The sequence below is a fragment of the Dermacentor albipictus genome, chromosome 1 (genome assembly GCF_038994185.2).
Source record: "Dermacentor albipictus isolate Rhodes 1998 colony chromosome 1, USDA_Dalb.pri_finalv2, whole genome shotgun sequence".
Classification (NCBI taxonomy): domain Eukaryota; kingdom Metazoa; phylum Arthropoda; class Arachnida; order Ixodida; family Ixodidae; genus Dermacentor; species Dermacentor albipictus.
This window is the reverse complement of record NC_091821.1, coordinates 221,432,738-221,459,562: the sequence shown is the minus strand read 5'-3', so window position 1 is coordinate 221,459,562 and position 26,825 is coordinate 221,432,738. Positions and strand designations below refer to the sequence as shown.

Genomic DNA, 26,825 nt, shown 5'->3' with positions numbered 1-26,825 from the left:
GATGGCTCGGTTAGTTTTTGTGTGTTATTGTTGTCTAAACAAGATTGCAAGGAAGGATGTTTGCATACTACATCGGATCAATGACGCTCTTGACTGCTTGCAAAATGCAGAATACTTCACTTCCTTGGACCTGCACTAACTATATGGCAGGTTCCGATGGCTGAATCTGACCACCTAAAAACAGTGTTTATGACTCTCGACGGCCTGTACGAGTTTAAGGTCATGCCATTTGGACTCTGCAACGCACCCGCTACTTTTGAGCTTATGATCGTTACTATACTTCGTGGCTACAAATGGAAGACATGCTCATATTACTTGTATGATATAGTTGTGTTCTCCGGATTTTCCGACACACCTTGCTCGTCTGCACAATATTCTGACCTGTGTCACTTATGCCGACCTATAGCTCAACCTCTAGAAGTGCCGTTTTGCTGCTTGAAAGTTAACCATCTTCGGTCACATTATTTCAAAAGACAGCATCTTTCTTGATCCTGACGAGCTTCACGTAGTAGCAGCATATCCCAAGCCAGCATATATCAAGGCCCTGCGAAGTTTCATATGCCTGTGTTCCTATTTTCGTCATTTAATTTGTGCAAACTTTTGTGACCATCATTGCATTACAAATCTGCTCGCAGTCAGCCAGGTCATGTCCGCCTGGTCATCTAAATGTGATGAAGACTTTGTGCAGTTGCATAATTTGTTGACCACTCCGCCTCTTCTTTGACATTACGACCCACCTGCATACTGGCCAACTCTCCTGATTTGTTCGGGACACTCCCGAACTCTGACCAATTCTTCTGATTGTATGCACGTGGCCATAAATCTCCCGAAAAACTGCCCCTAATCGACTGCAAATAAAAAGAAATAAGATATTCATAAAATAATAATAATAATCGTAAAATCATGGTTGATCCCTCTTTGATGGGAATTGATATAGCAAGAAAGTGAAACATGTTTTCATAGAAGCTGTTGCATGTTTGCTTCGTGAACTCGTGGTTCGCTGCACTGAAAGAGAGTTGCTGAGTTGCACAACTTGTGGGTCGGCAACCATGTTGCAAGTTTGCTTGGCGCACGGCGTCCTGTTGGCGAGTTGCTATGGCAAAGGTACGAGCATTTTGGTCCGTAGTGTCTCGGCCAGTCACTTGAGTTCTGCGTTCTGCTTCACGCTGGCTTGTCTCTTGTCCGACCAAAGCGAAATTCGCCTGTCGACGTCATTGCCTTTCTGCGCCGCTTTGCGCAGCAGTTTACTTAGTTGGTGCCATCGTAAATGAAGCAGTAGGCAGCGTGCAAGTGCTGCTGATGCATGTTGAAGCTGCACTCCATAGGTGATGACATGTCACAGGCTAATCAGATGTGAAAGACATACCATGTGCAGAAACTGTGTCGTCACCTCAGCATGAGGCCTACACCAGGCTACACCGCATTGGGGTGCCCGTGGCACTGGAACTACCGAAGTGCTCACTGTCGGCACTCGTTGGTGTCACGGTGCAGTACTTTGCTTCACCATTCCTAGATGGTAGTGCCATTCCTGTCAACAGAGAGCATATTTTATGCATTCGTGCCGATGTCACATCCGATACAAAAAGTTGATGGGAGACCCAGTGATGTATCCAGGCGGGTGGCGATCTCCCTCCTCCCCCTAAGTCACTAACTAATCCCCTTCCACTTCTCTCGACACCAATTTTTCGGCATATGGAATTTTTTAAGCCGCTGTCACTACCATTGCTGTCCGTGGCGAGCAAAGCACCCCTCACTTTTACCAGTTAGGCGTGAAACTGGTTAATGCAACCGCTGTCTTTCTGAAAGTGAACTAATCGCTTCCTCTCCACCTCGAATTTTGCCTCTTCAGAGAGTAGAAGGTAGTTGGCCATCAGCGCAGCAGTAAGGAGGGAGCCTTCCCTCCTCCCCCCTTAACTCAGAGACATGTGCTCCCTTACTCTGCACTGCTATGCAAGGAGTCTGTACTGGTACGAGCCACCTTTCAGTATTAATAGATTTGGAAACCATTCAGTGGCATTCAGACTCGTGCCGTTCGTCACACAGAGTGTGCTTTACTCATGCTCCAAAAGAGCGCAGCACAAGTCACTTTCAGCGGCTGGTATAAAACAAATTGGCGGCAACGAACTCGTGCAGCGTGGCGACCAAGGTGCAAGTTGCACCTTGCAAGTTGCAAGGTCCAATTAATATTTCTTGTATATGGAATACAGTGGGTAAAATTTATGGCACTGTCCTTTGTAAATCACATAAGTTTCGATGCAAATAAAGCCAAAATTCGCATTTATCAGACATGTTGAAAGCACGTCCACGTTTACGGACAGAAGTTGTGAATGTAGAGCACTCGGTGCCCCATTTGAGGACAGAATTTATTTATTTATTTTTGTTTACAAATACTGCTATCCCATGAATTGGGACATCACAGGAGTGGTACAGAAGGTGATACATAAACAATATTAGGAAAGTGCATGATTACAAATGTGAGTGCAAAGATTTACAGAGAAAACAGTACGGTATCATAAAGAAAATATGTGATTAGGCAATTGGCAGAGGGAATGCAGTGCACACGAAGCCATCAGCACTCGGCGCACTTAGGCTCTGTACCCACCGCAGATTGCTTTCAAGATAGGGCCCTCATGTTTGCGCCATATGCAGCTGCCACCGGAGTAGAACCCCCTGCAATCTGCTGCCTTGCGTGCGATTGAAGACGGTGTGCTTCCTCCCTTGCATGCACAAGATTGAGTCACCATCCTTCTCGGCTCACCGTCCAATGCTTTCACTCACACCCGCAGCATGCAGCCGCAATGTTATTGCTCTTGGGATTTATACAGAACGTCACGGTGATGCTGACGAGGACTGTGGAAATTAGCCTAGAGTGTCATAATTGCTATCACAATAAAACACGCACGTCGCCAACATAGTTTTGTACATGGAGGGAATTGCACATGGATCCATACTTGACTGAGCCCATGGCGGTCAAGTTGCTGCCATCTCATGTTTGCAGCAATACACGTGTGCTTGATGTCAGAAATTTTGGTTATTGTCTATGTACATTTGTGCTTGGTTTAGTTTGGTGGTGCTGCAGGGATCACGCAGGTTAAAACAAAATTGGGTGTCCCCAAAATTGGTAGACATCATTTTTTTTCTATCAGAATATATATTTTGAGGCAAATGCAAAAAAAAAAAAAACATTGCTTTGCCGTAACTGCATTTCGATTTCGTTATACCAGCACAGGAAAATACTTCATTGAAATGAAACATGACCAACTAAATTTCATATTTGCTATATCAAGGTTCATCTATTCAAATTCGGTTTGCGTGCACAAGCTTATACTGAAAATGCTTGGGGACACCGCCTGGCTTTTGAAGTGGCCTAAAAGTGAATAAAAAGATGTTTTGATTGTCACCTGAGTATATTACGAGTCACAATCGACTTGTAGATTCAGAGTATCGGTATTCATTTATTTCACAGTAGTGGAAAAGTGTAACTTGACTAATGTGACACTGTGGATTCAGGTGTGGAAAATGTCCCAGTAGGGCAGACAACGCCATTCCTGTCACCACCACAGACTGTTGGTCCAGATCCTGTGCATGACTTGCCGGCTGAGTTGCTGCAAGTGGGATGGCGGCGCTTCTGGAGCAAGCGTGAAGGTCGGCCTTACTTCTTCAACAAGCTCACAAATGAGTCTCTGTGGGAAATGCCACGGCTCAGCACACCAGCCCAGGTGAATGTTGAGCTTTGCTAATCATCAAAAACCTGACACTGCTGATTGTTGAGCACTGTACCATTCTGAAAGGTAATCTTGTGAATTGTTAAGCATACCATATCAATGCAGTGGATGCTTGCACTGAGTTCAGTGTCTGTTACAAGATCTGGTAGACATCTGCGTCGTTCCCATGATTTGATGTGCTGCTGTCATGCTTTAGTATTTGCTTTTGGCATGTCAACCCCGTTTAGTGGTGAATATGCTACTATTAGTTGAAAATTGTTAACCTGAAAAGGCAAATACCCCATAGACTCTTGTAAGGGCCACACTTCATTTTTCTCACAATTTTGGTGATTTACGCTCAGACCGAACCTTCTAGTAAAGATGGTGCTGGTGCAGTCTTGTGCATACCCCGGATCCCTGGATGAACCATTGCCTCGGAGGTCAACGTGCCGCTCTCGCCATCTAGTAGCGGCATGTGGAAGTATGCACCGAGCGAAAAATCATCGATGCACGTACATGGCATCAGGGTACTGTTAGGATTGCTTCTCTGTTGAAATTTTTTGCTCATGATTTTGGGCTGCCAAGTTGGGGGTGCGGCCCTTATATGAGTCTCTGCAGTATAAGATTGAGAATAAGTTGCATATATTGTAATAACAGACTATCACATCTATGTATCTTATTATGAGCTGTCATAAAATGCCCTACATAGCAGCAACTTCCTCTGATGACATTCAACCACCAGAACCACAAATTAGCTTGCATTCTACTATCTAAATGCATAAAACATGTTATTTGTTCTGTAACCATGCCAGCAGCTTATTTCCGACTGCCACTGATTCAGTTCATGTGGTTTAATGTTGACTGTATTTAAAAAAAGAAAAGGAGTGACTAGTGCTCATAGAAAATGAATTTTTTTTTAGTGCAGTAGAACCTTCAGCCTCCCTTGCCCTTCCCAACAGGCAGTGTACAAGGGGTTATCCGCAGTCCTTGGGAAAGTGTGTCCTACCTTAATGGAGGGGGATGCTGGTCGACTGCTAGATTGCCCTCTAATACATGAGCAAAGAGCTTGTCTGATTGTTTTGGCTATTGAGAATAACGTCATTCATTCACATCTGATTTTTCCGTAGTTGTAGTGTGTTGATATTGCTTCTTATTGGCCATAGTGAGTTGCATACATGTCTGTTTATTTTTTTTGTGTGTATGTGTGTATCTGCACACACTACTTTGTTTTTGTTTATTTCATCCTTACGCATGTGTATATGCTGTGTCACGAGGAGAGGGGGCACAAATTTTGATTCATTGTGATACAGCACATTTCCAATTAATCTGTCAAAATTTGGAGGCAGGCTTTATATGACAAATCAGGGGCTTCAGAAAACTTGGGTTGTGGGGATCGTTATTTATCTTTGCACATACTATGTCACATTTGTGCTGGTTGTGTCACGTGAAGTGTGTTCAAAGTATTTATTATCCTCCCTGAATGATCTGCCAGACATTAATCAATTGAACCACTTGTAAGCTTGGCTGTGACCCATAACTTCTTTTCCAAATGCTTGCTTTAGTGTTCGGTGTGTCTGGGCTACATATTTCCCAGTTGGAAACAAAGCTTGTTATGGATTCTTTGTTCTTTAAAGTCACCATCAAGACTAATGCAAAACATAATCACAAGAGCAAAATAATTGCGGAGGATGTGAATGAATGCAGTTAGCCTTACCAGCCGAAACTTAGGTAGCTGGAGCAGCGGGCCACTATTCATTGAGGCAGGGCATCATATTTCCAGGAACATTTGGATTGCCTTTCATAAGTACAAGATCCTCTGTGAAAGGTACCTAAGCTGGCATATATGAGGGACGTTCCGAAAGTAAGTGTCGTCATGTTTTTGAAAAAGAAGATGGTACACCAGCTGAAGCAAACAATCGCCATAAGAATCCATGCCCGTTGCTGGTTCAACAACGGAAGGAGCAGTGGAGGAGGAAAGTCATATATGCAGAGTGCCAAAGAGCAGCAGACCGGCATGCCCGAGGTTATTTGAGTACAAATCACGATGGCAGACAGATTTGTGCTGACAACATGGTTGCTAATGGAAGTGCATGCTGTTATCCGATATAAATGGGCACGTGGGACTAGTGTCTCTGTCATCTATGAACGCCGTCAGAGGGCATGGTGAAGAGGTCATGTCTCAGGCTTTGCATTGTAGGGCAGCGAGTTTTACCAGAATGGTTTCTTCAAACTGATTCCACGCTACGACAAATGTCTCAGTGTCGGTGGCGAATATGTGGAAAAATAGTGCAAGGTGTATAGTTCATGATGCCATGGTGTATATTTTTTTTTTTGGCAATAAAGTTTCCGTGCGAAAATAAATGATGAAACTTACTTTCGGAATGTCCCTCGTATTTTTCACCATATGCACTAACACAAGGGGCAACGCGGCTTTCGCATCGCGAAAAATGACCGAAAAACCTATTTTTCGAAAATCACATTTTCAGTTTTTATAACCCTTTCTCTACCTGATTCCAAAATATCTTCCCTGGAAACCGCTTAGAAGTGCTTTAAAAAAAGTGTTGTAGCAGCCACGGCGACGAGAAGTTTTGCGGAAATCGCAAAAAGACGATGTTTCTCAAGCAGTGATATCTCCGTAACGGCGCAACCGAGCGCCGCCATCTTGGTCGCAACAGAAAGAGCATGTCTTCAGCTTCAAATCTGCCGCCTTCCCGGCCTCCTCCGAGCGAAAACAAATGCAGAAAATGCAAAAGTTTCGAGGTCTCGCGGAGGTTCCTGATTGGCGGCGCGCGGCCCCATTGTTCTCCGGAGCAGTTGCCCCCTTGCAACGGCGGGCGATGTGCCGCGCGTCGTCTGCTCTTCCCGCAGCTGCGTTCTCCATCACCCATATCACGAGCCTCTCCAAGCCTCTATAGTTTCGGTAGCGGCTCCGTTGCGTAGTTTCGCGTTGGATCTCGGCTGTGATCATGGATCGGTGACGGCGCAAGAAGAAATACAAAACTTCGCATCAATTTGGCAACCGTAAGCGCAAGACTCCGATGCCCAAAAGTAAAGCGTCGTCAACAGCTTCCAGTGCTGATTCTGCTGATGTTCAGTGCGGCGCGGACATTGTGAACACACAGCAGCAGTTCCCTCAGTGTATGGATGCCTCGGACCCACAACCAAGCACCTCGCGCGACGACGTATCTTGCGCGTCGACGTCTCGGACCCGCGACGACGCACCTCGTGTGCCGACGACTCGGATCCGCGACCAAGCACCTCGCGCGTGGATGAAACGCAGTCTAGATAGGGCAGTACAATTCAGGCTCACTTGGAACCGCACTACATATCGATAGAAGCTTCTCGTGGGCGAGCCGAGACAGTGCAAGCATCACTCAGTTCTGTTTCGGCGACCGAGAGAAAAATGTTCACAGGTGAGAGAGGAAGTTGTGCCGATGTGGAGCTGGCGGATTAGTTTTTGGTTGTGCAGGTCACAGCATTGAATGCTTTGTACAAGAATGCCTTGTGCCAAGAATGCTCTCAGGCGGGACTGACTGTTCATTTGGGAACAAGGCATGGATTGGCTGCAGGAATGCTACTGACTTGCAATGCCTGCGGCACTGTTGCAAGTGAATGGTCATCGCCGCGAGTAGAGGGTGGTAAGGCTTTTGACGTGAATATGCGTGCAATGCAAGCAATTAATACCACCGGCAGAGGGGCAACTGCACTGACTGACTTTTGGTCAGTAATGAACGTTTCACGCAGAGGCTTGCACCATAAGACATTCCAAAGACATCTGAAATCAAAATTCAGGCCATCTGGTGAGATGGCTGCGGCAAGTCTCTTTTCTGATGCTGTGGCAGCCGTATGGAAAGTTTGCAGCGAAATGGACCTGGCATTCACAAAAAATGTGATGGTAGTCTACAACGGGACATGGATGACACTTGGTCATGCATCCCATATTGGTGTGGGCACAATAATTAAATTTTACACTGGTCTGGTGCTTGACTGTGTTGTGCTCTCGAACAGATGCCATGGATGCGTGCTTGGGCTGAAAGAAAACGATGAAGGCTACAGTGAATGGAAAGAGAATCACGTGTGCCAAAAGAACACCGATGCAAACTCAAGCCGAATGGAGGTTGAGGCAGCATTGATCTTGTTCAGAAGGTCACTGGAAAGGAATGACCTCCGCTACACATCTATTGTTTGTGATGGGGATAGCCGTACTTTCCAGGCCCTTTGTGAAGACAAGGCTTATGGCTTCATTACATTCAACGAAGAGGACTATATCAATCACGTGAAAAAGAGGATGGGTACAACCCTGCGTACACTTGTCTCAAAAAGCAGAAGAAGTAAACCAATTGGAGGGAAGGGTGGCCTGACCCAAGACCTAATCAAAAAGCTCACCAATTATTATGGCATGGCCATACGTAACAATAGTGAAGTAGACGATATGCAAAGGGGCATAATGGCAACCTTCTATTACAGTCGCCGACCGTTTATTCGGACCTCACGGGGACTGCGGAAATGTCCGAATAAAGAGGTGTCCGAAAAAGCAGATTAAGAAAAAAAAATGAAATCCTTTATTTCCACGCACTTATTTGAGCTCGGCAGTAGGCTTGAAGAAATCGTGAATGTGCCGTTGCACGCTGTTCAATTTACGCGCAATCAGATAAGCCTGAATCTCAAAGAGGGTCATACGATCACTATAGGGGGCTGAAAGCACAGTCACTGCTTGTACACGCTCCGCATGCGATGGCAGCGTAGCACATGGTGCGTCAACTTCCGACTCGGTCATCGTCCGGCGGTGCAGCAGAAACCTGACGAATGATCTCGCCGTCGTCGAGTTCTGCGCATGTCAGTACAGCAGTGTCAGCACCTGTGAAACTGTCAATGAGACGGCGTTCGGAATTGCAATGCAACCATTGCGCAAGTCTCGGCAGAACATTTTCCGCGTCGGTAGGGAGCACATCGGAAGGCGACAAATCTTAGGCCTCCCGGCACCCGCTTGCCGGCATTCCGCAGCGCAGTCTGCGCGGGCACTGTCGGCGCCATTAGAGACATGACGCGATGTTTCTGTATGCCGCGTTGGATCACCGAAACCTCGACACAGCACACAAAGCAAACACCACCGTGCCGACACCAGTCACACAAACGAAAAAACGCGGTCTGCTGGCAGCGTCGTGCGCGAAGAAACAAATCAGTTGCTGGATTGTCTTGACATGGCTTACTAAGCTGAAACCGGAACTGCTGCAGAGCCACTCTATTGAACTAGGCAGAAACGATGATGATGAGCGGGGATTTCCAGTAGCGCCACTTCGTGGGGCAGCAAGGAAGCTCCGTTCAAAACAAAAATGGCGTTCAGCAAGTCGAAGCATGCACCGGTTAGAGTCGGTGCATGGTGCTCTCGACCGAGTTGGCTCAAGGAGTGTCCGAAAAATCAGACGAGAGGTTGCAAGGTGTCCAAACTTTCGGCAGTTGTTATACATTATGGCCTATGGGGAGAATGGCGATGCCGCGAAGCGGACCGAATAATCGGGCATGTCCGCATTTTTGGAGTCCGGGAAATCGGTCGGCGACTGTATATCACTTCAACAGATAAAGACCCTCGTCGTGAGCTCTGCCCTCCAGGACCCCTGAACTGGTGCAGACACCGGGCTGCAGAAGCTGAAGGTAAAGCTCCGCCAGAACACAAGTACAAATTGGCAACACATGTTTCAGCTGCGTTGCTGCCTGTGTATCAACGCCTCTCGGATCCTCAGCTACTCAGCCGTTGCCAAGGCAAGAAGACTCAGAATGCAGCCGAGAGTCTCCACTCTGTCATTTGGTCAATTCTACCAAAAGAGCAAACTGCTTCATTGATCGCACTGGACACAGCCGTCAATGAGGCAGTCTGCAAGTACAACGCCGGAATGCTGCGTGCATACAGACAGTTTTGTGCCTCACTTGGCTTGAAGCCAGGAAAGCATTCCCTTCAAAGAGCTGCAGAAAAGGATGCCCTACGAAAAAAAAAAAGGCATCTAAAAAACATCAGATGAAAGGCCACATGCCCAAGAAGCTCCGCTGTGCTAAAGACGCCAAGGAATACAATCCTGGTGCATCTTAGAAAAGTGGAGGCAAGGCAAAACTTTGAAGGCCTTTTTCTCAAAACTGTGTTTTTACCTTTCTGCTCAGTTTGCAGAACTGATTTCTTTGTTACTGTTTGGCCTATTCTGACTCTGTTTTTTTTTTTTTTTTGTCTTGTTCCTTGGGCTACAGTGCAGGTCGTGACATTCTCGCTTTTGGGCCTTGACGTTTTATAAATTTATAATGTGGCTATTCGTTCACCCCGAAAGTGTGCTTGATACGAAGGTAACATAAGAAATGACACTCCAAAAAATTTGTGTTGAAAAAAAAAAAAAAGCAAGAATGTCACGACCTTCAGCGTGCATTTAGCTATGCAGTCAGTACTTTACAAGCCTTCTGTCACGTTTTTTAAGTTCCCCAGGCTCTTCACAAAGTTCGAGGTTGAAACATTCTGCTCAATCAAATTTAATAAAATGTTCTCAAGGTATCACTCTGAATCTTCTATGGAAGCATCAGGGAGACATTCTAAACATTTGTGCCAATTTTCATCAAAATCCATGAAGAAATAAGGAAGCCGATTTTCAAAGCCACGTCCCCCCTTAAACACTTGTTCACAATAACATGGTCTGTTGCAGGATGTTTCATGTAACATAAGCTACAATTTAAGTTGTTTGGCTGGGCATAGATTTTCTTCGAGTAGAAATTTCTTGTCCATGCAACTTCTCAACATATGTCATTGAGTAAAATATGGTTTCCTTAAACTGGTTACAGTATGACCCCCTTACTGACCCACTGGGAATCCAGGGACCTCCAACCCCTGTGGACCCAGGAACCCCGCCTGGACCGTCGCACCTTCTTCTCCCATCTCCTCCACCAACGTCCAGCCCAGTGCTTCTGCCTCGAGCTGACAAACGACGAGCATCTGATGATGCTAATCCAGCAGCAGCCAAGAAATTTGTGCTTAGGTAATGCTTAGCTGTTCGACGCAGCTATTATTCATGTTACCCCTAAAGGCCCTTACGGGGAGGGTATTAGAGGAGGGGGGGGAACAACTATTAATAACACTGTACATATTAGAAAGGGCAACAACAATACATAAAGCAATAATAAAAAACAGCAATGAAAACATAAAGCATAATACGAAAGGAAAGGATGAACAAAAAAACAATCAACAAAATATTATTACACATTTCCATCACAGTGAAGTAAACCTTGAAATTTTTTTGTGTCGGTTTCTGTGGCTATGTGGGATGGCAAATTATTCCACTGAATGATCGTGCGAGGAATGAAAGAGTTGGCATGAGAGGAGGAATGGCATTTAAGAGATCATTGTGAAAGGATGGATGGTGATAAAGCTTATAGAAAAGTTTTAAACGTACAAGTTTATGGGGATACGATAGATGTTCCAGTTTGGCACATGTTTTAAAATCTGGGACGCTTGTATAGGATGAGTAGCCTGAAAAAATTAAACGAACAGCATGGCTTTGCAAGGACTAGATGTTAGGGATAATGGAGGCCTGAGCGGGGTCCCAAATCGATACAGCATATTCAATTTTAGAGCGTATTAGAGTAGCATAAGCAAGCTTTTTTACGTGGATAGGGGCATGTTTGAGGTTACGTTTAAGAAGGCAAAGTGAGGGGTTAGCAAGACGCAAGATTGAGGTCAATATGGTGAAGCCATTTTAAGTCGCACTAAAGGTGCAGCCCAAGATACTTTAAGTTGTTAGTTTGTTGAAGTCTCGTGGTGGTAAACACGACGCAACAAACATTTGAGTTAGGAGAAGCCTTTATGGGGCCTGAGCATGAGAAAGATACATATATCAAGAAAGCACGCGTTACAAACCGTATAGCAGAAAACCTAACACACGACAAACTATCCACAAAGTGAGTTAATTGAGAAGGTCATCTAAAATCCTTACACACATGTTATGAAGTTCAAAATATAGTTCAATATAGCCGCGTCGCCTATTTGTCGCTGCTTCGGACAACACGTTGTTCGGCCCGCCGATGCGTCGTAGACTCGACGTTGCTGCGTCCGACGTTCGGTCCATGGTTGACCAGGTTAGGAAACAGGGCAGTGGAGTGACTGAGGCGCCTGAATCGCCCGGTCGACTCCTCTTAGCCTGCGCATCATAGCTGCAGGTAGGCCAGGAAACGGCTCCATCAGCCTGTAGCTGTGCGGTCTCCGGTGGTCTCCGCTCAGCTCGCGAGTCGCGGCCGCGGCAGCTGAAGAGCAGCTTCCACTGGGTTACGGCCGTCTTCGCGCTCTACTCGCCCTGTCCGGCCTCCAGCTGCTTCTGCCCCTCGTCGTTCCAGAACGTAGCTGGGCAGCTCTCTTCCGCTACGCGTCTCTTTTCCCGTTGTCCACGTAACTCCAGTTGCACTTTTGCACTTCTTCTTTCATATATTGTATTCTTTCTATTCAGACGCTCTTATTTTCTAACCAATTTTTTTTCTTTATTTTTACCACCGACTCTTCATGCTTTCATGTCCTCCTCTTATCTTCTGCTCTTTCTTCTACTTCTTTCTTCCTTTATTGGCTCATGACATAGTTCTACAATATTGCTATTGTTCCTCTCAATACCAAATGTACACCCATTCTGTACCTTTGAAGTCATAGCAGTGCCAAGTGGACGTGTGCAGAGGTTGCTCTAATAGCAAGGTAGTAGGTGATCCAGCTAATTGTGGTGATGCAGCTAATGCTCTGCCTGTAATATACATAAAAACCATCAAGGGTATCTCATGTGACATCACTTCCCTGTGTGTTCAAGAATGGTGTGTAGCATTAAGCTTTTGAAAAAGTGCTATTTGGAACTCCATATTGTGACAAAGTACAAAATGCCACGAATCAATTCAGGCAAGTTGAATGTGTGCTGCACTTTTCAGTGTTGACAACCAGCTATAAATTTTGCGTGTTTTTAGTAGAAAATGGTGTTTGAGGACACATGCTTATATATATATGGAACCTGCTGATGTGTCCGGTGCGATGAACAAAGTTTTAATTGATAAATGGTCATGAGTGGTTCTTCAGCTCACAGAAATGGCCTTTAGACCATGAGAACTATAAACTTGGGATTTAGAAATAGTAGAAATTTCATATATGAATTTAATAGTCTTTGTTATCTAATTAAAATATTCACTATTTGAAATTGTTGAATGTTCGTTTTTGTTCAAATATAATTCATAACCTATTGGAGTCTGTAAGGAAAAAGTGATGACTGTTCCAGATGATTTTGCAACTGGCGAGCCACTTTTTTTGCACAAAGAAATCAGTTCCTGAGTGAATGCGTGGAGCAGCTAACTTCTGCTCAATAATTTCTAGTCAGTAACGACGCCTTGCCTCTAGACAGCCTACAAATTTGTTGTCTGGATTTGGGTAATGCAGTTCATTATTTAGCCATGTGTGCAATGCTTAAGTATTACACTTTGCTCCTTCAATGAACACACACTGCATGCATCTGATGATGTGCCATTCCTTTGTATTTTTTGCCTTTGTCACGGTGCACTACATGTGACAACTTTTCAATGGCTTCTCATTTACAAGCTTGTCTGTGGACGGGACATCCTGTTGAATATAGCATTACATGTACAGTTGACTCGATATAATGAACTTCAATATAACAAACTATTTAACTTTTTATATTTTCTTGTCCGTAGAACATCATGTGTTCAGAACCTCATTATTTTAAATACAGTAAGCCATCGTTATAACAGAGTGAACGGGATGGCAATAAAATTTGATAAAAGCGACTACTCCATAAAAGCTAAAAAAATAGAGCCGAAATAGCACTACTCCATGAAAGTCTTATGCAGGAGTCATGCGGTGCATTTTCGATCACGATCGATCAGATCGCGATTGAATTTCTAAATTGTAATTGGTTCCTTTGCATAAGCTGCCGCAGGGAACCAGTAGAGTCTTGGTTTGGATGACTTTAGGTATGCTGGGCACGTGCAAGGCAGCGTGAAGTAACGTTTGTCTGTTCCATTGCACACTACTTCGACAGTGTTGCTGATAACATGCGGCCCCAGCATTGAGGAAAAGGGTGCACCGACGGAGAGGGTCGCTCTCTCACTCGGTGCGAATAAGCCTTATGAATAAAACTAAAGGTAGCAACATTCCTTTATCTTGCTGCCTGAGCCAGTGAGGGAGGGCAGGTGAGGAGGTCCGGGGCCTGTCTGCATCTCCCTGTTGGTCGAGCGGGCTCGCGTGGTTGCACTCGTGCTGTTTCTGCGGAAACAAGTACACCAGCTTCTGTGCGCTGCCAGCCACACCTTTTGCTTTCTTCGTGTTTTTGTTTCGATTTGCGTCGGTGCCATGACAGCTGCTCTTGATCACGGTGTGCAGTTGCGGTGTTCGTGGATCCGGCAATCATGATGATTGGCGTGCTGCACAGCGCGATTGGCTTAATCAAAAAGAACAAGCTGAGAGGGTGAGTGGCGAGGGAAGGCATGTGTGGCGAGAAGCCACGTGAGGAGGAATGTCGCTACCTTTAGTTAATTCAAGGGGCTTAGGCACGAAAGGCACTGAGCGCCGGTGTGAGTGCGCACCCACTCGCTGCTTATAACATGTGGGCGCAGCGTGGAGGAAAAGAGTGCGCAGAATGTGCGATGGCGTAGCTGGTGATGGAGAGGCTCGCTCGCCCGGCACAGAACACTTGACTCGGCGCGGAAGGTGCTGAGCGCCGCTGTGAGTGCACACACGTCCCTTTACAGTTCACTCTACGTGGAGAAGCTTAGTGATATGCTTTGAGTAATCCAGTTATGCATGCATTTGGGTCGGGAATGAGGGAAATTTCGAATAAAGTGATAGTTTAAGTAAGGTGCTTTCTTTATAAGGAGGGTTTGCTGTGCATAGTGTACAGCTAAAAGCACACCTTGCGTTGTGTGAAGATAGTGAGCTTGGTGTAGTGCCAGAAACACTATCTGCCACATATGCCGACATGTTCAGTGCCAAGTCACGTAAAATCTCACGAATTTTATACTACTACTCTCAAAAGTGATTGCTCGAAAATACCGCCCGAGGAATTGTTTGCTAAGTCTTGAGCATTGCTACAGTCTTATATCTATGCATGCTAGGTGCTGTGCTTCATACACATGAAGGTAAACTACTCAGAATTGTTTGTTACTCGTCTTCAGGATCATTGTGAAAAGTCACCTGAGTGTTCATTTTATTTTTATTTCTGTAGTGGGCCATTTGATCTGGAAGTGCCAACCAATGTTGTCATCTGGGAGCGATCTCCAACACTAATGCCTCCACCACACCCTGATGTGGAAAACTTGCGCTCTACACTCACCACCCGTCTGCGAAACAACTATCATGAAATGTGCCACTCAAGAGAAGGCAAGTTAAAAATATTCATATGTTACAGCTAAATTGTGCTTGCAATATAAATGAATGCTTAACGGTAAAATGTTTGTTTCAGTAACCTAGAACCCCTTGCTGACTGTACACAGTGGAACCTTAGTGATATGTTCCTTGCTGTTAAATTTTCCCGGCTGCTACGTTGCATTTTCGTGGTCCCGACCTTAATCCCATTGACTCCTGTGTATTATCTTCCCATTTGATACAGCGCTATTCTGTAATGTTCCCGCATCTTACGTTGTGCTTGAAAGTGGCCACCACCTAAATATAATGGTGCAGGAAGATATTGGCTCGCGCATGTTGCACCAAGCTACCAATATGTTGCAACAAGTGACTACAGTAAAACCGTGTTAAACTGTACCCCCTTGAAGAGTAGTTTCGTTTTAAATGTGAAGGCAAATCTCCGACTCGGCGAACATAAAACATAAAGCATTTTGTGTCCACATAAACCGTACCAGGTTATTACGTACGTATCGATTAACAAGTTTTGTTTCTACTTTTCGTCGCACAATCACGGCTGTAAGTTGTCCCCATCGGGCGGCCCGGCAGAACAACAAGCCTCAGAGATCAAAACAACGTCCTCGAAGCATAAATACAGAGGGCGCTTGGAAGAGCGGGGCCGGTCCTGTCGTTTGTGTCCTTCTTCAGTCCTTGTCTTTTGTGCCTTGCCTTTACTCATTCAAGCATGAACCAACTAGCCCAAGCAAGAGTTTTACTTGACCACATCAACAGCAAACATCATTTCGGCGCCGTGCCAAAGAACGTTGCGGCGTTGTGCAAGCTAGGACTCGCATCATGCCGAAGCTCGGACGTCCTGCCGAATCTACTACTGCTCTCCTTCAGTCGTAGATTGTTGTACAAATGCACATACATACCGTATTTACACGATTGTAGGTCGACCTATTTTTTGAAATTCGAAAATCTGAAGCAGGGGGTCAACTTACAAACGAAACCAAAACATGGTACCGCCAAAAAAAGCGAGACCGACGAGATATCAGGGTAGCCACAACGTTGTTACAATTTTATGTTTGCTCTATGGCCCTACCCGTAGTTTTTGTTATCCCACACGTTTGTTTTCTTTTCGGAAGGGTTTCTCTACATTTTTTAGAGTTTTACAGTGCACACAACACTCATGGGGTGGTGTCGATAGTTTGTGGAAGTGCCACTGTTCCATTCACGATGACACCCCCCAAACAGCGGCACTTGCAGGGAGTATTGATAGTTCATGGAAGAGCAGACACCGCTCACGTTTCCCTTTCCCTGTAGCTCTAGTTAGACGCGTTTGACTCGACTGCCGGCTACGTGCTACTTCCATGCTTCCTCAGTCGTCATGAGTGCTCCAGGCCCACTAAACATTTGGCGCTCGTTCACAGTAGTGTTCAAGAGGGCTGCCATCTTTTACGCCAAAGAAACAAATTACTGCACAGCGGGCCGCAAGTTCGATGTTTCTAAACGGGTGGTGCGAGAGTGGCGACTGCAGCGAAGCAAAATTTTCACCTGTGATGGCAAGCGAAGAATTTCCCACTGGCCGAAGTTGGGACGCTTTTGGGACTGCAGGCGAAGCTTGCGGTGCACGTCGCTGAAATGTGTGATCGGTCCCTGCCAGTGAAGTGCGACACGGTCATGAAACAAGCCCGGATCTTCACCTTCTAAGGACCTGCTCAGCCGTGAGTACAAGTAGCTGGCGGCAGAAGACCACGAACTTCTGCGAACCGGACCTGTCAAAAGAGCCTTCCTGACGGCTGCGTGTGGTTGGGTGCATTCGGTGTGGGTTGCTGTCCCACAAGATGTTGTGGTGCGGCCGTTTGCCAAATGTGGAATGTTGCTGAATGACGACGTGCTGTGGGACCATAGCAGCGATGACGATGGCCGCACTAGTGAGGACGATGGCACAAGTGAAGATGAGTAGTCCAGTGACCATGGCAGCTACTGATAAATTTTTGTTACGGAATGCTCTCTCGAGTATGCTCTTTTTTTTTTTCCTTGCGTATGCTCTTTGTCCACGAAGCGTGGACACTCCCACGCTTCGTGGGACTGTCACCAGAATGGCTTAAGAGCATGACACTGGAAAGGACAAACACAATCGTTGGAACGTGCCACCGTTTGCATGACTGTACACGCGAAAAATTAGGCGTTAGTGTCTAGAATGGAGGCGAGCACATTTGCTCGCTAACTTGTTGCGATAAGTTGGGCTTACTCGATTTGTTGCGCGCCCATTGGCATGTTCTATCGATAACAATTCCAGTGGCTATAGATTGGTATGTAAAAGGTGCAATAAATTTTCTTGTGATTGTCTGCACTGCTTTGTTGTTCCTTTATACCAAGAGCACGTGTGTGAGATCCCACACCATTTAATGTATAGTTAATGCTACATTTCTGCCAAGTATGTATTAACGAAGTTTCATTGTATAGTCTAATCTCAATAATTTGAACTCGAAGGGGCCGGAAAATTTGTTCAAAATAAAAGAAATTCGAATTAAAGGAAGCTAATTGCATGGAGGACTTACCTGCTGTGGCATGTGTACAGGGCTAACACATGAGTGGGAAGTTCCAAAAGATTTATTCACACGTATTTACAAATTATAGCCAATTCTTAGGCTTATCGGCGCTCGTACTGTGATAAGAGACGGCGGGTGCACGCGTGTATAATTAATGGAGACATACCATGTCCCGTGACAATTGCCCCTTCGAATTTTTTTATATGCTTCACCGCATAACTTTTGATGTATTGGGGCGAAGTTGACTTTCGGGCACCGGCATTATGCAATGCGTCATGCTTTCTGCGCTCCGAAGCTATTGGCGAGGATTACAAAGGTGGAGTCAGCACCATTGCTAACAGTGGCGAATTGTTTCAATGAAAAACAGAGTACCGAATAGCAAGACGCTTGGTAGCGAACGTCGAAGTAGCTGAGCCTAGCTATGCGGTGGTGTGGCTACAGCTGCCAGCGGATCTGCGTACAAGAGCACTGACTCAAGGTGGTGCGATAATCAAAATAGCAGTTGTGGTGGCTTCGATTAATGTCTTTTCGGACTTGCGGTCTTGGCAAAAAGCCCAGAAAATCGGACGGTGAAGGTTTTTTGCGTCCTTAATTTGAGACGTTTTTGTATATTGACTCTAGGGTACGTGGCGGTGCCACGAAGGCGTCTGAATTATCGGACAAGTCCGGAAAAATAGGGGGTCCGGAAAATGGGTCGTTGACTGTACAGGACACCCGTCACTAACAGAAGTAATCGGTGATATGTGCCTGCATTCAAATTTCTGCCACGGTTCTTTTTTTTCTCTTCACTTGCAGCATTGAGGGGTCTCTCCTGAGCTCTTCCTCTATGGTTGGGTCAGAGGAATGCTGGTTGGAAGTGCTGCCACATGATTTGCTGTGCTGCTGAGAGCATTGTCGGAGCGCAGTATGTTCGAACTAACCTGTGCAAATGCTTGCACGTTCTAATTACTGGGTGTTTTCACCCATTGGAATACACATAACTTTGACGGGACCACAGCGGCAGTTCGAATAAACCGAAAGTTTGAATTAAGGGTGCTTGAATCGAGATTCAGCTGTATTTTCTTTTTATGATGAATGTTTAAGGGGTCATAAAGAATCCTGGCTGGCATATGTAAACTGCAGCTCCTCATTATGGCCTTTCTTAGCCAGGGCTTTTTCAGATATTAATCTAGTATATCATCGTGTATCATCACATTTGTCCTGAAGGTATTCGTGGATGTTGAACATGGTTCTCTTTCCTTCTCTAGGAATTGAGTGCCCAAAAGAATCTTTCATACGATGGCTGATGGAGCGCAAAGTTGTGGACAAGGGTCACGATCCATTGCTGCCAAGTGCGTGCCATCCAGAGGTCTCGCAGTGCATGTACCGGGAAATTATGAACGACATCCCCATCAAGCTTGTGCGACCAAAGTTTGCTGGGGACGCTCGCAAGCAGCTCTCCAAGTATGCTGAGGCAGCCAAGAAGATGATTGAGTCACGGTATGGCTATTGTACTTGCTTTAGGTATTATGAGCAAGCATCAGTGGCTTGCCATTTTCAACGATACACTCTTGACACCTTTGGCTGTGTCTTATTACTAGCTAGCATAGAAGTGGCCAAGTCAGGGCACTTGTTTGAAGAGTTGTGTCACCTGCCGCAGTTGCTTAGCTGCTATGACATCACGCTGCTAAGCATGAGGTGGGGCGTTTAATAGAGACGAAACACAAGAATATTCGTAGAGTAGAACCTCGTTCATACGTTCCCATTACGTGCGTTTTTCTAGTGACCACGTTCGCAATTGAGAACGCAAAAAATGACCAACAGAGTTATGGTCATTTTTCACCGGTTCATACGTTCTCAGAAAACACGATTTTTCGGCAGCACTGTTCAGTACGTCGTCAAATTGCGATTGTATGATAAGTTTTCTGGCTCCTAGATCCCATGTGAACAAAATGCACAAGGCATGCACAGTTGAAAACAGTATATAGCTGCCCGCGTGGCAGCTTCACCACAATGCTCGCCCGCCCACCTCACGTGAAAACGCCGCCGCGCACTAATTTTCTCATTTTGGTACCAGCAAATTTTGTCTGTCTGGGGTCGCATGCAGCATTCACAGCTATCACTACCAATCTTACTGCGATAAGCATCTTCACCTTTCTGTTCCACAGCGCACGGTCCCATCGGAAGCGTAAAGATATGCTTTTAATAGACGATAACTGAAATTTTCTGCCGTTCCCTGCTGCAGGCTGCGATCGTATACATTTTCCGGGTGCTAGATCCCACATGAACAAGAAAAGGTGCGAGGCACATGTGATTGACAACAGTTTATAGCTGCCCGTCTCAGGTGAAAATGACAGCGTGCAGTAGTTTCTTATTCCGGTACTAGCAAATCTCTGCTCTGGTTGTCACATGCCGCATTCACAGTTATCGCCACCAAACCTATTGCGATAAGCATCTGCATCTGTCTGTTTTACAGCGTCTGGTGCATAGCGCCATTTGTAGCATACTGCATGCTTTTAGTAGCTGATAATCGAAATGCGCCGCTGTTCCCTGCTACACTTGGCGCGATGTAGGCATCAAACTTCGCTTCGGCGGCATCTGACGTCGCCAACCGGCTCGATTTGTTTTCAGTTTCCTGTCGCCCTTTTAGAACACCACGCAGTAGGAAAACAACAAGACTTGGGCTGCTGGAGCACCACCAGACCGATGCGTGTCAGTGTCTCGTGTCACAGCGATCCGCGCGACGCTTCGCATTATGTAGATGTCAACAATAGTTAGGTCTGTCAAACTTTTTTAGTTTGTATCGTACGTTTTCCCCATTGGTACGTTTTTCTTGAATTTTTTTTCCAGAATGTATGAACGAGGTTCTACTGTATATGTACTTAGATTTTGGTGCACATTAAGGAGCCGCTTCAGGTGGTCAAAATTAATCTCGAGTCCCCCTCTGCGGCGTGCCTCATAAACATATGGTTGTTTTGGCATGCAAACCCCAAAATTAAATTAACATAGCACTATGTGGTTGCTGGCGATGTGAAGGTCATTTGAAACAATAATTTTCAAATGAATGAGACATGTCAAGCTGATGGTGCTGCAGTCACTAGTGTGTCGCAGTATGTGCCGAGGTGTTGCACTGACGTCGAGGTTCTGTGCGAGGGCTGATCACAGTGACGGAGTGAAGTTCTTATATTAGATGTTTAGCTTGGGAATTGGATCAGGAAATACGGGATACGATTTCACATACAATCTGTTGTATGATGCATACCAGTCCAACTTTCCGTATACAGTTGGCTCTCGTTACAACGGACCCTAATAATCTGACAAAAAATGTCCGTTTTATCCGAAGTCCGTAGTGTCTGAAACACCTCACTTTCGAAACTTTCGTCGCGATGCATAACAGCTTTATTCCTAAGAATGAATGATGAACGTCCAAAGTAAAAAACAAACCAAAAAAGTCGCAGTTTCGCCTGAAAGGCAAAGCATTAATTGCAATAGCGAATTAAGCAAGATAAGCACAGCAACTGCAGCGAGCGAATCGACCTTTGTGCTGTCTCTCGCTTTAACGTAAACTAAGTGTCGAAAGCACAGTGCATACGAAGCTACCGGCACTGGATACACTTTGTTCACATCGCAAATTGCTTTCAAGATACGGCGCCTGCGTGGGCGCCCACTTTGTCCACATTGCAGATCGCTTCAGCAGCAGCTGCCGGACTATAGCCCCCTCTCTCTTGCCTCCCCCCTGCAATATTGAGCGGCAATCGTTGGCTGACCCTCGCAAGTTGGTTGTCAGCCCATGTCGACATTGCAAAAGTATGTTTTATGCACTCGATCTTTAAAAAAATTTCACTAATTTCATCCGCTGTAGCTGATAGTTTGTTGTAGCGTGATCCGTTATAAGTGAACTTTGTTGCATTAATAAAATAGGTAGAACACACAAAGGCTGAAATATGGTGCATTATATCTGAAAGCCTTCTGTACGTGGATCCGTTGTAACGAGCGGGGACTGTATTACAATTTGGGACACTTGGAAGGGCTCCGTCCCCCTCTCCTTTATATGTACATTCTGACGACTTCGTATCCTCGTTATGAAGGAAGTGACAAATATCTTTGCATGATGCTCCTTCATTTTACACACATTGTCAATACTACAGTAAAAGCTCGTCAATTCACAACTCGTTATATTGAAATTTCAAGTAATTCGAAGTATCCATCAAGGTCCAGCCAAAAATATATAGAAAGCAGTATGTAACGCATCCCAGTAATTCACACTTCACTGGGGAGAGTGCTAGTGCGCGAGGGAGCATGTTTGCAACGCTGGTGTCGCTGCGAAGACCACGCAGCTTTGCTTTTTCCATCTGCGGCCCTATGTTTAGGCCTCACTGGAGGAGACACGTTTTTGCCTGGCCAGGCATGGCCAACGCCTCTGTTCAGATCGGTTCTCTCTCTCTCTCTCAGGACATTCAAGGTAAAAGTGCGGACATGGTGTTGGGTGTCTTTCTTTTTTTCTTTCTTTTTTTTTTTCATGTTACATATAGAGTCTATGCGCTTCCTCTACGACGTGTTCTGCCGAGAAGCGGCACCAGGTAATGTCTAAAACATGGCGGCGGTGATGTTTATCGGTGCTCGCAGCACCAAAAAGCATAGCCTTTGAGATTCGTGGCTGTTACTCAAAGGAAAGCATCGCTCAGATACGTGTTTGGACACCACCTAAATGTATAGTGGTACTAGTAGCGTGCAGCCAGTGCAGCTATGAGAGTACAACAGAGACAAACATGGGCAGCTCTAGTTTCTGTGGCGAGCGTTGGTGGTGCTTCTCTCCTACCTCCTTTTCTTATCACCAACCCGCGCGCCACTTTAAATGGCTGTCTGTGACCGTCGGTGAAGCGGCGTGGACACCTTTCTTTCTCTGTACCATGCATTGCGAGTCAGCGTAGTCGGCGCGATGAACGCACGGATGGAGCAAGAGCCATCTCAACGTCGGGCACTTCGCACCGCCAATGCTTAGAACTGTAGAGTTGTTGTTTTTGCCAATGTGAAGTAGCATGTGCACGTGCACGCCCATGCTACGTCACACTATATACGCGCCTTAAGGGGGGGAATTTCATCTGGAGGTTTATTAATTTATTAAGCAAATTCAACCTAAATGCACAGATATGTGTTTTTTCTTGTGCTGATTTTAAAAATGCAATTGCCCTTTTTGTGGCTCAAGTAATAAATGAGATAATTAAATTTTAATTAGAATTATTTGGTGAAACAATAAAAATGTACTGGCCAGAAAGTTATGTTTTTTATACGAGTGGTAAGCAGAACGTATAAGGATTGCAGTGCTGCAAGCAGGTTTCCAGTCCAACATCAAATAGCAATTTAACAGCTCATTGAAGTTCAGTGTTTACAGCACAGCTACTAATAAAGAAAAAAGAAAGCAAATAAAAAATTACGGATGTAGACAAATAAGAATATGCATGCAGCACTTCAAGCTTTATTCATTTAGCTGTGCGTAGCAAAAAAAATTACAGCTGTAGCTGTCGTACAGATTGAGATATCATTGCTCTGAACGGGCAGGGTGAGTAAAGAGCTTGTTTTGAGAAAATCAAGAATAACGAAAACAGCTCGATTTATTTTAAAATATTGTAAAATCTTTATATGTTACCAGCTGTAACTGGTTAGTATCCCCCTGGCACATAGTCAGTTAAAGAATCGTTGCCTGTGTGGCATTTTTTGAGGGCTTGATGCATGTTTTCAGCTGATGCACACTTTAGAGCTGAAGCTTTCAATCGCCGCTGATCTTTTTCAGTCATGCGATCAGTGCACATTGAGCTGGGGTTGAGGCTCAGCTCTTGTTTTATCGATGCAGATGTTTTGATATTCCCTGCATTAAACTTCAGCACTGCCTCTGCCACAGCTGCCTGTATGGTGAACAGAGAGGCATGGCGTTCCTTTGGTGCAAGAGACCAGATAACCAAAGGGAGGCTCTCGTTGCTGTTTTGGGTCTTTCCTCTCTGGCACCTCTAAAGCAACTTCTTGTCACTCAAATGCTCGTAAATGGGCAACAAGGCCTGGTAAACATGAGGGGGCAGGCTGTGAGGATGTTTTGGTGCTGGCTTGCCCCTTGTGATGACCCACTTATGGGGGCAAAGGTTCATGTATTCAATGGTTCGGTTGGTTCTCTTAGGCGGAGCCTCCGAGAACCCAATTGAGGGCAAAGCGGTTGGTTTGAACACACACACAAAGAATTTTAATCAAACTAAAAGGAGGCATAAAGTAAATAGAAGGAAACAGAAAGCATGCCTAAAATACACACTCGAGCAGACATTGCGGCAAGGAACACACATAGGGCTTGCATGAGGTTAACGAGTGCGCGAGTCCGGGCTTGCCACGAGGGTGGGGGCGCGTCACAGTCTCGATGCGGCGACGCGGCGACAAGCTGGCGAAAGGAATGGTGCCGGTCTCACCATAGGTCGCGGTGTAAGCTGACCGACCGGACGACCGGAGCGCGCCAGCTCTGGCTAGGCGAGGTAAAGCTGGCGACTGGGTGGCAGGAGCAGACGGCGTCGGCATTCTGGCCGGGCAGCTGGCGTAGAACTCGGGCCCATAGCCCGACTGTTCTCGTCTCGCCCACGGGGGCAGAAGCTCGGACGCCGGCCTCGGGCAGCAGGCGGCACGACAGACGGGGCGGCGTTCTGGCCGGGCAGCTGGCGTAGAACTCGGGCCCGTAGCCCGACTGTTCTCGTCCTGCCCACTGGTGCAGAAGCTCACCGGCGTTGAGGAGCTGACGGCACGCTCTAGTAGACGGGCGACGCACAGGAACAGGTTGGCAGGAGGCCCCGGTCGGGTGAAGTCCTGGTGGGCTGGGTCCAGAACCCGACGGCCCGTCTTCAACGCCCGCTCCGGTGGTTGACCTCCTCCTGCCGTCGCTTCCTGGGACTCTCCTGGCGTCTCCCCTGCGTCTCCTCTGCGTCTCCTTGCTTGTCCTCTCCGCCTGCCAGCGCACCACCCTGAAAAACCCTGCAAAAGAAAAACCCTGCAAAATTTGCAGCTTTGCACTTTGTCGGCGCCATCTTCGAACTGGGCTGTCTGCTGCTTCGGGGGCTTCAGCTGTGAAGCTACTATTGCGCTCGCTGCAAGAGGGACTGAGTGGGGGGATGGGCGCCACCACACTGGTTTGCTTTTCACCTTTTTTTTCTTGGTTTTCTGTCTCTCTCTATTTCGGTGCGATTGTGGGTAACGCAAGGTGAAAACATGAAGCAGCTGGTGCCCTCTTGTGGTGTGCTGCGCCAACTCACAATGCTCTAAGGTGTGTGGGTGGTACGGCCGGAGCAGGATGTGCTGTGCGTCAATGGTGGCAGATGCAAACTCGCGTAGGTGAACATCACCCCATTTCGGCAGCGTTTGTTTCAGAGAAACCAAGCAATGCAAATGTCACGATTATTCTGCATGGCAAACGCTGTCCTGACGGCAAAATTTTGATCGTTATGTCCAATATGCGTTGAATATCATATCGTTATATATGTACTTTTTTTCCCGTAGACCTAATGTATAATATGACACTGTTATCTTGACCCATCGTTATAACCGATATATCGTTATATCTGGTATCGCTATAAGTGGACTGCACTGTACTTCTTAAATGTGGAACGATGTCTGTACGGCAGCGTTTGCATTAATCTTTTTGTTCTCTTCAGTTTTTCATTTGAACAAGTGAATAACTTCATTTTAGGTGTCATAGAGCCTCAATAACCATTTTATTAACCCTTTGAGGGTCGAATTATTTTGAAGAAAACTTTCCCAGGTGGTCAAATTATTTTATTGCGGATCTTGAATGTCCAAGATGTATAAAGTTGGGAATAAATAGTAAAAAAGAAATTAGGAACAGTATTTTGGTGTCGGCATCACTCAGAACTGCAAAATGTTCAATAGTATTTCAGAGTGTGGTATCCTTGAAACACGAGTCTCCGCACAGCCGCAGAGAGCGAGAATACCTCATGAGCAGCGGTGATAAACGAGCTAAGAGCAGTGCCAATCAAGATAGAAATCAACTTCCGCCGCCCCTGTGATAGCATGCCGACAAAGATAAAAATCACGTTTCACGCGCCTCCGTTGCGGCGGAACCGAAAACGTGTTGCCGCTGAGAGCGAGAATACCTCGCGAGCGGCGGTTATAAACAAGCTAAGAGCAGCGCCAATCAAGATAGAAATCAACTTTCACTGCATCTGCAAGAGAGTGCCGACAAAGAGAAAAATGACGTTTCGCACGCCTCCATTGCGATAACGCGGCGAAACCGAAACCGTAAAAGGGGTGTTGCCGCAGTCTGCTCGACGACGCGCTGAAGCTAGAAGTCAGTTATGTTTATCTCCCCAAGAAGGTAGCACAAATTTCAAATGCTTCTTGTAAGTCCTAAGAGGTGGCAGCACCTCCCAGTGAGCGTGCATCGTCATTATGGCGCGAAATTTCAAACGGAGGGTCGAAACCGTACCCGTACGGCAAAGACCTTGCGGGACAGAAAACCGCCGCCGTACATGTACGGCGAAAACCGTCAAAGGGTTAAAAATGGAGCAAGATCGCACAATAAGCTGCCCTACGACCTACAGAGAAGCTTCGAAGTAAACACCACAAGACCACTTGTCAAGGCCATTTAGTCGTCCAACAGATTTCGAAATGTGGCACTACATCTGGCTGCGCAAGAATCTGCGTTCGCGGGTCGCATAGCCTTGCTCCTGCGCAGAACTACTGAAACAGAGTGCTTTTCGCAGCTGCCTCTGGCAAAACCATGGCAGCTATCGACGCAAACATATATGGCGACGATGCAGTTTGGGACCAAGTGGCCAATGCACTGTCATGTGCAGCAATAAATGCAAGAATAAAGACTTAAAGGCACAAATAAGCATGAAATGTTCCGGTAATTCCGGACTTTCTGCTGAAAACTATGGCGATGCAGACTCTGCTGTTTCAGTTCAGTGGGACGAGCGCCACTTTTTTTCTTTTGCATCGCACATATGTCACACTTGCGCTTCAAGTGCTATCTGAATCAGTGAAGCAAAAGCTTAATGCCGTTAAATCTTGCATACGGCTGCCAAGACCAGAGGGTAAGCTTGAATTATGTGATGTTCCAAATTAACGAGGTTTTACTGTACATTGAAAATTGTACATGCATGTTATTGCCGTCTTTCGGCAGCTCACACGTGAGCTGGCTGCACAACGTAAGTGCAGAAAGATGGCGCCGGAACTGGCGCACCATCATAG

At 46.1% G+C, this 26,825-nt stretch overlaps 1 protein-coding gene and 1 pseudogene across 4 annotated transcripts in view; both read left to right on the top strand.

The window, feature by feature from the left end:
* Pcif1 (Phosphorylated CTD-interacting factor 1) overlaps positions 1–26,825 on the top strand; it is a 192,926-nt gene that overhangs the window by 8,948 nt on the left and 157,153 nt on the right. For 3 of the 4 annotated variants that reach the window (XM_070530929.1, XM_070530930.1, XM_065453878.2), the window contains exons 3-6: positions 3,511–3,719; positions 10,521–10,714; positions 14,936–15,090; positions 18,857–19,088. In XM_070530929.1, coding sequence (XP_070387030.1) covers positions 3,511–3,719; positions 10,521–10,714; positions 14,936–15,090; positions 18,857–19,088 — 790 coding nt within the window. The remainder of the gene's footprint in view (positions 1–3,510; positions 3,720–10,520; positions 10,715–14,935; positions 15,091–18,856; positions 19,089–26,825) is intronic. The other variant, XM_065453879.2, reaches the window with a different exon arrangement.
* On the top strand, positions 6,743–9,789 carry LOC139054944 (uncharacterized; annotated as a pseudogene).